The sequence below is a fragment of the Palaemon carinicauda genome, chromosome 30 (assembly GCF_036898095.1).
Source record: "Palaemon carinicauda isolate YSFRI2023 chromosome 30, ASM3689809v2, whole genome shotgun sequence".
Taxonomy (NCBI): domain Eukaryota; kingdom Metazoa; phylum Arthropoda; class Malacostraca; order Decapoda; family Palaemonidae; genus Palaemon; species Palaemon carinicauda.
Window position 1 is genome coordinate 56,898,416 of NC_090754.1, and position 11,037 is coordinate 56,909,452.

Sequence of the window (11,037 nt, forward strand, 5' to 3'; positions counted from 1 at the left end):
AATTTCAATCTATTCGTTTCGAATATCCTGCGGTTTTCGTACATTTTAATCTTTTCGTTTCGAATATCCTGCATTTTTTTTCGTACATTTTAATCTTTCCGTTTCGAATTTCCTGTAGTTTTCGTACATTTTAATCTTTTCGTTTCGAATATCCTGCGGTTTTTGTACATTTTAATCTTTTCGTTTCGAATTTCCTGTAGTTTTCGTACATTTTAATCTTTTCCTTTCGAATTTCCTGTGGTTTTCGTACATTTTAATCTTTTCCTTTCGAATTTCCTGTGGTTTTTCGTACATTTTTAGTCTATTCGTTTCGATTTTCCTGTAGTTTTCGTACATTTTAATCTTTTTGTTTCGAATTTCCTGTAGTTTTCGTACATTTTAATCATTTCGTTTCGAATTTTCCTGTAGTTTTCGTACATTTTAATCTTTTCGTTTCAAATTTCCTGTAGTTTTCGTACATTTTAATCTTTTCGTTTCGAATTTCCTGTAGTTTTCGTACATTTTAATCTTTTCGTTTCGAATTTCCTGCGATATAGTCGATCAGAATAAATCAGTCTCCCCCGAACATCATAACACTACACATTCAACTTCCCATTCTCTGTATCAATGTAGCCTGCAGCATAATCTGGTTAGACTCGGCCTAACACTATTGTTGTTGCATTAATTTTTGGATACGCTGTTCAAGGTAAGATTGAGGCTATGCTGAGGATTAATTTCGTTTCAACCCTTTGTCTGTCTTAACCAGAGGAGGCGCATGCAGGTAAATGGGAAATAACAAATGTTTCTTTTAAAAGCATGTTACACCTGGGCAGAGAGAGAGAGAGAGAGAGAGAGGAGAGAGAGAGAGAAGAGAGAGAGAGAGAGAGAGAGCAGGTACATTGGAAATTACAAATGGTTCTTTTAAAAAACATAGTGCACTGGGCAGAGAGAGAGAGAGAGAGAGAGAGAGAGAGAGAGAGAGAGAGAGAGAGAGAGATGAGAGAGAGGAGAGAGAGAGAGAGCAGGTACATTGGAAATTACAAAGGGTTCTTTTAAAAGCATAGTGCACTGGGCAGAGAGAGAGAGAGAGAGAGAGAGAGAGAGAGAGAGAGGAGAGAGAGAGAGAGAGAGAGAGAGAGCAGGTAAATGGGAAATAACAAATGGTCCTTTTAAAAGCATAGTGCACTGGGGCAGAGAGAGAGAGAGAGAGAGAGAGAGAGAGAGAGAGAGAGAAGGTAAAAGGGAAATAACTAATGGTTCTTTTAAAAGCATATTGCACTGGGGAGAGAGAGAGAGAGAGAGAGAGAGAGAGAGAGAGAGAGAGAGAGAGAGAGAGAGAGAGAGAGAGAGAAGGTAAATGGGAAAAAAACAAATGGTTCTTTTAAAAGCATAGTGCACTGGGCAGAGAGAGAGAGAGAGAGAGAGAGAGAGAGAGAGAGGAGAGAGAGAGAGAGAGAGAGAGAGAGAGAGAGAGAGCAGGTAAATGAGAAATAACAAATGGTTCTTTTAAAGCATTTTGCACTTGGCAGAGAGAGAGAGAGAGAGAGAGAGAGAGAGAGAGAGAGAGAGAGAGAGCAGGTAAATGGGAAATAACAAATGGTTCTTTTTAAAAGCCTAGTGCACTGGGCAGAGAGAGAGAGAGAGAGAGAGAGAGAGAGAGAGAGAGAGAGCAGGTAAATGGGAAATAACAAATGGATCTTTTAAAAGCATAGTGCACTGGGCAGAGAGAGAGAGAGAGAGAGAGAGAGAGAGAGAGAGAGAGAGAGAGAGAGAGAGAGAGAGAGAGGGGGGAGGGCGAGCAGGTAAATGCGAAATAACAAATGGTTCTTTTAAAAGCATAGTGCAATGTGCAGAGAGAGAAAGAGAGAGAGAGAGAGAGAGAGAGAGAGAGAGAGAGAGAGAGAGAGAGAGAGAGAGAGAGAGCAGGTAAATGGGAAATAACAAATGGTTCTTTCAAAAGCCTAGTGCACTGGGCAGAGAGAGAGAGAGAGAGAGAGAGAGAGGAGAGAGAGAGAGAGAGAGAGAGAGAGAGGGGGGGGGGGGGGCGAGCAGGTAAATGCGAAATAACAAATGGTTCTTTTAAAAGCATAGTGCACTGGGCAAAGAGAGAGAGAGAGAGAGAGAGAGAGAGAGAGAGAGAGAGAGAGAGAGAGAGAGAGAGATTGAAAGTCACAAACCCCTGATTGAGAAAGGAAGCTAAAATAGTCGAAGCCATTTATTATATAACAATATTATTCAATACTGTTTCAAAATCAAAGCTTAACAGGTGGCTGGTTAGAATTGGATTCTTGTCAATGATTCATAAATATGAAAAGGACTCAAACTGATTCCCGGATATACACACACACACACACACACACACACACACACACACACACACACACATTGTCCAAGTCGTATTGAAAAGGAGAATCCTTGATTTCAAGGTAAAAGAATGCTTGCTTGGTGTCTTCTCTGTTAGAAATCAAAGTATTCACTCAATTATTACAATACCTACTGAGCAATGAAACGGTTTAAATAGTTAACAATCAAATTGTCTATCCAAATAGCCAGGGTATCTGATCTATTAGCAATCAAAGTCCTCAATTAGCAATAATATGGTTTACCAAGATACCATTCTAAGTATCAAGTCAGTCAATATGTCTATTCAACAAGCAATTAGGGTCTCAACTTAATTAGAAATTATCGCAAAGCAATTAGTAATCTAATTGTCTGATCAATTACCTACTGAATTGATAATAAAAGTGCCTATTCAATATGGAATAAGTTGACACTTAATCAGCAATTAGAATCTCTTCTCATTTAAATTCAGCATCTGTTCAAACGGTCACTCGTAACCAGATAGAAGGTGAAGGTGATAAAGACCTCTTTTTAATCTCAAGTGGGGAGGAAGAAATGTGTCCTGTCACTTCAACCTGCCAAACGAGCTTCGTCCCACCTTCCGTACTTTTTTCCCCACCTAGCCCTAGCTTCCTGTGAGTGGGGGGGGGGGGGGGGGTGGCGCCCCTGGCTCCTGGGAGTAGGGGGGGGGGGGGTGGCGCCCCTGGCTCCTGGGAGTAGGGGGGGGGGGCGCTATTCATAAAGCCCTGGTTCACAGCCAAATTGGTCAGTAGCCAGAAAGGTCACATTTTCATGGAATGTGTCCCCCCGTTAATCCTGGTTCGCTTTCATTATTAGGTCAGTTTGTGCTTCACTGAAGGGTGCTTATACCCAGGATCCACTCGGATTAAGTGGATCCTGGCTATACTGGACGTCGTTTGATGCCTCTGAAATGTGTTTTCAACCTTCTGTTTCCTTGTGCTTAGGTTCTCCTTAGCTGTCTAGCTTCTTTAACCGTAGCTTTTTCCATTTTCAATTTACTCTTATAATAATAATAATAATAATAATAATAATAATAATAATAATAATAATAATAATAATAATAATAACCTTTATTTTAACGTTATTTCTGAACTAAGATATTTTATATTCCTTATTCATTACCTTTCCTATAGTTTATTTATATTTTTATTTCCTTTCCTCCCTGGGCTATTTTCCCTGTTGGAGCCCTAGTGTTCATAACATCCTTACTTTTCCAAATCTTTGTCTAAGAGGATCTCTCTCTCTCTCTCTCTCTCTCTCTCTCTCTCTCTCTCTCTCTCAAATATTTATCTAAGAGGATCTCTCTCTCTCTCTCTCTCTCTCTCTCTCCTCTCTCTCTCTCTCTCTCTCTCTCTCTCTCTCACACACACATATTGTTACCATGACATTCTTTTCAACCTTAATGGCAAATCCCCCCTTCCTCTCGTCCACGATAAGAATTAAAATCATAGAACATCTCAGCTGACCTTTCTCCAATCCATTATCGATACCTCGCACCAAAGCCTGGGTGGAGTGAGAATCTGAGAGCCTTGTATGAGGAGAGGTATGGGGAACGGGTGGGGAGGAGTCAAAATAGAATGCCTTTGGGGTATTGGTAGGAAGTGGAGGTGTGGGGATTTTGGGGAACAGTGGAGAAAGGAAAATGGGGGGTACTTCTTGCTCTTGGGATATCGAAGAATATGTCATTTTTTCTTTTTTGCTTTACCTCGTCTTTTCTACCCTACGTGGGGTCGAACTCCGCCTTGGAATGGTGAGCTTCTTCCTTTATCTTTCCTCTGGATCCAAGACTTTTAGTGGAAAGGTATCCTGGGATTCAACGTGTTGCTGAGGAGTTTTGTGTATATATGTGTATATGTGTGTGCTGGTGGATGCTCTTGAGTTTGTTGTAGCTTAATTCAACTTACATTTGTACGTGCTAGAGATGGTTTACGAACAGTGACCTTGGTTCGAACCCCACCACGGAGTGGAGACATTTTTCATTTATTTCCTTTCCAGATTGTAGGCTTTGTGTGTGGAGCGTAGCTTAAAATTGGCATTGAAATGTCAGTGTGATCACTGAAAATATGCAAATGTATACAACATATAGTGACTGGGACCTATTTATTCTATACAAATCGAGTGGCTTCACCTCTTAAGTTTACCATTTCACGACTCAAAATGGGAGATTGGACCTATTCTTTCTGTACAAATCGAGTGGCTTTACCTCTTAAGTTTACCATTTCATGACTCAAAATGGGAGATTGGCATTATTATATACACTGTATGTTTTAGATGAATAGCCATAGAATTAGATTATGATAGAATATACTCTTCGCACTCCCCAAGAGAGATTAGTTCACCAAACTTTCAAATGGGCTCCAAAAGGCACTAGAAGAGTTGGAAGACCCAGGCCTACATGGCTAAGGACTATGAAGCGCGAAGTGGAAGATGATGAATGGAGAAGTATCGATTTAAAAGCTCAAGACAGAGAGCAACTTGTGAAATCTAAACGAGGCCCTTTGCATCAATACGCTCAGGATGATGATGATTATACTATCCATGATCGTTTTTTCTCAGAAAAGTTTTGACAGATACATCTTTCATTTTATGCTAATTGGTTTCAAAGATTTTGATTAAGTTTTTTTTTTAATTAAGGTTTTCTTTAACGTCTTGCTTAGCAAATAGGTAGTAACTGTATACTGAAAGTTCCTTCAACCTCCAATGTTATAATTCTGCAATATGATTATGTGGTCAGCTTATCTGGTGACTTTATCATCTGCAATTTCATTATGCAACAGGTCACAGGTTCAGTTCCGACATGGCTATATATACTCTGAGAATTATTGGACCCCTCCCATTATTTCTGATTATAATATACTTCTTTTCGAATGACAGTTTATAATGAAATAGTATTTTTAGAAGTATTGATAATTTCTTTAGTTTTATACTCTTGGAACGAGTTGTCAAAAAGTTAATATTTATGTAATATCCACAATCAACATAATAGTTAAAAAAACAGAACAAAAAATAAAAACATTATTTATTGCTCTCAAATAAGTTATGTGTGAAAACGTTTCTATTTATATAATATTCCCAATCAACATAATGACTATAAATATTATATATATATATATATATTATTTATAATATATAATATATATATATATATATATATATATATATATATATATATATATAAACTCATTATTTAATGCTGTTATAGTAAGTTAGGTGTGAAAACGTTTCTATTTATACAATATTCACAATCAAAATATTAATTTGATAAGAAACGAAATAATAATAATAAAAAAAAAACATTGGAAATCTCAGTCCATTTTTCCTTGCAGGAAACGTTTTGATCGTCAATGTGATGTTGGCCGGACTGGTCGTAAGTGCGGGCGTCCTGCCGACGTGGGTGGTCGCCCTCCTAGCCGGGTGGGTGTCTCCCACGCCCGTGTGCTGTGCCTCCTGGCTCCTGACCACCCTGGCCGCCCACTGCTCGCTCCTCACTCTCCCCGCCCTGGCGTGGGAGAACTCGGCGAGGGTGGCCGGCAAAAGCATGGGTGTCGTCCTGCTGACGGCCATGGTGGGGACGTCGTGGGTGGTGGCTGGCGCCCTCACCATATCGCAGTGGCTGAGTGGGATCGGACCCAAACATTGCAACCACAAGCAGTCACCGCAGTTTCCTCCGGCCGCCGCCGTCCATACAGCCTTCACTTCCGCCGTGGGCGTCGTCCTAGTGGCGGCGCCCCTGGTCGTCTCCCTCAGCGTTCATGCCCACACGCTCCTGGCCGGGCGGGGCGGACCCCGCCGGCCGCCCGTGCCGGCCACCATGAAGCCGCCTCAGGCCCTGACCCGTGACCTGGCCCTCACGGCCACAAACCTGGTGGTGACCGCAATCGTCGGTGGTTGCTGGGCCGCCGGAGTCGCCGGCGACTGGTGGGCCTCCATATCCTTCCGGGATGGGGTGGCCTGGCTGCCAGTGGCAGCCGCCACGTCCTCCGGGTTCCTGTACGCTGCCCACAAGCCTTTCCGCGAAGCCTACGTCCAGCTGTTCCACTACTGCTGTTGCAAGACCTCAGTCTCGCTCTCCCGGAGGGGCCGGAGCGGGGAGGCCGCAGCTGCGGCGGCCGCTGCCGTCGCCGCAGCCGCAAGACCGGCCAGCGATGTGCGTGTGCATATCATCCCCGGGTACAACATGTACACTACTGCCTCCACGAGGGAGCACCGACCCCCGGCGCATACGCACGTCAAGCTGCCGAGGAATTTCAAGGAGTCGAGGAGGCCGAAGCACCATCACAAGAAGGACGTTTACGAACTTTAATGAGACTAAAAACTCAATTTGAAAATCTAGTTTTGGTTCATTGATCTGTTTCGTTTTAAATTAACATCCCCAAATTAATATATTAGTTAATTTTGAAGATAGAAAGAGAAATTAAGGATTTAAATCAACCTACTTTATTTTTTTTTATATGAAGATTTGCATATGTTAATTTGCACTTGCCCCCTTCCGGGACTGTAAATGTTGCGAAGAGATTCAATCAATTAAAATTCTAAGATGCCTGGTAATTACGGATTCCAATCTGTATGATGATGAATGTGCATATCAATTTGAAGCCTTTATTAGATACCATAAGTCGAGATTCACTCCAGGCTAAGAATTTACAGCTGATTCTAAATAGGTGGAAGTAAGTCATTGCCATAACTGAGGTATTAAAGGTGTTCATGCCCCATGAAATGTTTAGCAGACAGATATACAAATTATCATAGGTATTCATGTCTCAAGGAAATGCTTAGCAGACAGATATACAAATTATCATAGGTATTCATGTCTCAAGGAAATGCTTAGCAGACAGATATACAAATTATCATAGATATTCATGTCTCAAGGAAATGCTTAGCAGACAGATATACAAATTATCATAAGTATTCATGTCTCAAGGAAATGCTTAGCAGACAGATATACAAATTATCATAGGTATTCATGTCTCAAGGAAATGCTTAGCAGACAGATATACAAATTATCATAAGTATTCATGTCTCAAAGAAATGCTTAGCAGACAGATATACAAATTATTATAGATATTCATGTCTCAAAGAAATGCTTAGCAGACAGATATACAAATTATTATAGATATTCATGTCTCAAAGAAATGCTTAACAGACAGATATACAAATTATCATAGATATTCATGTCTCAAGGAATTGCTTAACAGACAGATATACAAATTATTATAGATTCATGTCTCAAGGAAATGCTTAACAGACAGATATACAAATTATCATAGATATTCATGTCTCAAGGAAATGCTTAGCAGACAGATATACAAATTATCATATATATTCATGTCTCAAGGAAATGCTTAGCAGACAGATATACAAATTATCATAGGTAATCATGTCTCAAGGAAATGCTTAGCAGACAGATATACAAATTATCATAAGTATTCATGTCTCAAGGAAATGTTTAGCAGACAGATATACAAATTATTATAGATATTCATGTCTCAAGGAAATGCTTAGCAGACAGATATACAAATTATTATAGATATTCATGTCTCAAGGAAATGCTTAGCAGACAGATATACAAAAAATATTGAATATGAAATGTGAAATATGGTCTGTTATGTATGTATTTCCACTGTAACTTGATTTTATAAGTGTTATGGCTTATCTGATTTATCATATTTTATTGGCATTACGATTTATATGTTCATACTAAGTTTGAGAATTTTATAAGAAGCCAGGTAACAGTTATGATACCATAGCTCGATACGTTACATTTTTATTGTTAAAACATAGAATTCTGTTAATATGATTTATAAAAATTATAAAAATCAATCTAGAAAATTATGTAAATAGATTTATCCTCATATATTTTATTCTTATAATGGATTATTAATCAACAGGTTTATTTATGAAATGTGAATTAACATGTTATTACCAATATAAAAATGTCGTGTATTATTTAAAGTGAGGAAGTGAATAACTTTGTAAAATTCAGTCATGAGATTAATGAATGAAATTAATGTCAAGATTTCGTTGCACGAAACGAATCAGGAACAAAGTTCCACTTAGAGGACTTCTAGACACTGCGAAAGGAAAATTAATCACCCGCTGCTCTCTTCTCTTACCTAGTAGTGATTTCAAGGCGTGAAAGCAGTACAAAATTATTTTTGTAACTCGTAGTTGCTGTAGACAAATAGTCCTCTGGATCAGAGTCAGTGACTGACAGTGAATGATAAAATAAAAAATCTATTTTTCACGGAGGTTTGTGGGTTTGTGATGTGATGCACGGGGACCTCTCGTCCCTGAGATGATTTTCAAGAGGATGTTCTCCCCCCAAAATTCTTGGGCGTTTCTATGTACCTACGAAGGTCCATTTGTAAACCGGCCAGGGCCTTTGAAAAAAAAATGACCAGGTAGCGATCCTTTTTTTATGGAGAGAGTTAAAAAAAAGATATATTAGTTTCTTCTCAAGATATTTTTGCATTACCTATTTAGCGGGACCTTCTAACATCCCCGAAGTAACTGCTACTTTTTCAATATCAGTGTGTCTGTCTGTCTGTGTGTGTGTGTTTGCGTGTATGCAAGGAAAAGCTGATCGCCACTCTGTCCATCTTTAGAAATCCGGAGAATTTAGAGGAGTGGAAGCGACAGTTCTGTAGTGTAACACTAATGTTTGTCAATGGTTTTGACGTCATCAGTGAGAAACTTATCCCCCAAAATAAAAACTTGTGTGTTTTATTCAATCAAGGATAAACAGGAAGATGTGAAGAAATGTTACATATGTACACATAGCAAGTCACATCAAGAGGAATATATAGAAACTATAGATTTTGAAGTCACCTATGAACACCAATGTATGGTGAGTCTGGGGATATTTTTTTTGTGACTGTAGAATAGTCTGTTTTCTCCAATGAAAGTGAAACACCAATATGTACTTCTACATATATTCTTAAATATTCTTGTATATGTGTAAGCATAATCTTCTCGTCAAACTATACACAGTGTGTCTCAGAAAACAAACCAAAAAAAAAAATAAGTTAAGTTTCGGAGTCGTAGTTGACATTTTGTTTATAAATGTGTCTGACTTATTTTTGCAATTTCCAAGTGTACTGTAGTCTTCGACAAGTGCATCTCTTATTTTTTTCCAAAGTATTTTTCTATTGTTTTCGTGTTTTGTCTTTTGACCAGTGATCTGACAGCATCAAAATGTGAATTTTGCAATTCTGGCAATTTTAGCTTCTATTATGAAGGGATTTTCCCCTTAGAGGTTTCTTGTGATTGCATATAGAGTCAGTAATTGATATAAATAGGGTCTTATCTCTTACATACTGTATATAAAACGTTAGCTTGGACAAAGATCCTCGAGACACCAAAGTTTTCAATGATCTGAATAATCTCCCCAGCCCCCACGCCATCCCGTTTTAAAATTATCCCACTTCTTTTTCTTCTTTCCCACCATTATCCCTCTCCATTCTCTTCTAGCAAATGTATCCTCTTCCACCAATACCACTTCGCTCCATATCATCCTTCGCCTTATCTCGCCAACTAATTATCTGCCTCTCTTCTTTCTTACTGTTATTCTTACACTTAGGGGTCGGTTGCCTGATGCGCCCTCTCCAATGCCTTCTATCAACGGTATCCTCTTCCATCAAAACCACTTCGCTCCATATCATCCTTCGCCTTATGTCGCCATCTAATTATCTGCCTCTCTTCTTTCTTACTGTTATTCTTGCACTTAAGGGTCGGTTGCCTGATGCGCCCTCTCCATTTCCTTCTATCAAAGGCATCCTCTTCCACCGAAACCACTTCGCTCCATATCATCCTTCGCCTTATCTCGCCATCTAATTCTCTGCCTCTCTTCTTTCTTACTGTTATCCTTACACGTAGGGGGTCGGTTGCCTGATGCGCCCTCTCCATCTCCTTCTATCAAAGGCATCCACTTCCACCAAAACCACTTTGCTCCATATCATCCTTCACCTTATCTCGCCATATAATTCTCTGCCGCTCTTCTTTCTTACTGTTATCCTTACATTTAGGGGTCGGTTGCCTGATGCGCCCTCTCCATTTCCTTCTATCAAAGGCATCCTCTTCCACCAATACCACTTCTCTCCATATCATCCTTCGCCTTATCTCGCCATATAATTCCCTGCCTCTCTTCTTTCTTACTTTTATCCTTACATTAAGGGTCGGTTGCCTGATGCGCCCTCTCCATTGCCCTCTATCAAAGGCATCCTCTTCCACCAAAACAACTTCGCTCCATATCATCCTTCACCTTATCTCGCCATATAATTCTCTGCCTCTCTTCTTTCTTACTGTTATCCTTACACTTAAGGGTCGGTTGCCTGATGCACCCTCTCCATTGCATTCTATCAAAGGTATCCTCTTCCACCAAAACCACTTCGCTCCATATCATCCTTCGCCTTATCTCGCCATATAATTCTCTGCCTCTCTTCTTTCTTACTATTATCCTTACATTAAGGGGTCCGTTGTGTGATGCGCCCTCTCCATTTCCTTCTATCAAGGGCATCCTCTTCCACCCAATACCACTTCGCTCCATATCATCCTTCGCCTTATCTTGTCATCTAAGTCTCTGCCTGCCTCTCAATCTTCTCCACATAACTGGTTCCTCATAAACCATCCTCACTCTCTCCCCACCATCCATTCTCAACACATGCCCACGCCATCTCAGTCGTGACACACTTATCACCT

General features: G+C 39.9%; 1 protein-coding gene across 1 annotated transcript in view; it reads left to right on the top strand.

Moving 5' to 3' along the window:
- LOC137623552 (uncharacterized) overlaps positions 1-7,544 on the top strand; it is a 12,610-nt gene extending 5,066 nt beyond the window's left edge. The window contains exon 2 of the mRNA XM_068354384.1: positions 5,667-7,544. Coding sequence (XP_068210485.1) covers positions 5,667-6,643 — 977 coding nt within the window. The 3' untranslated portion in view covers positions 6,644-7,544. The remainder of the gene's footprint in view (positions 1-5,666) is intronic.
- Positions 7,545-11,037: the final 3,493 nt, after the last annotated feature.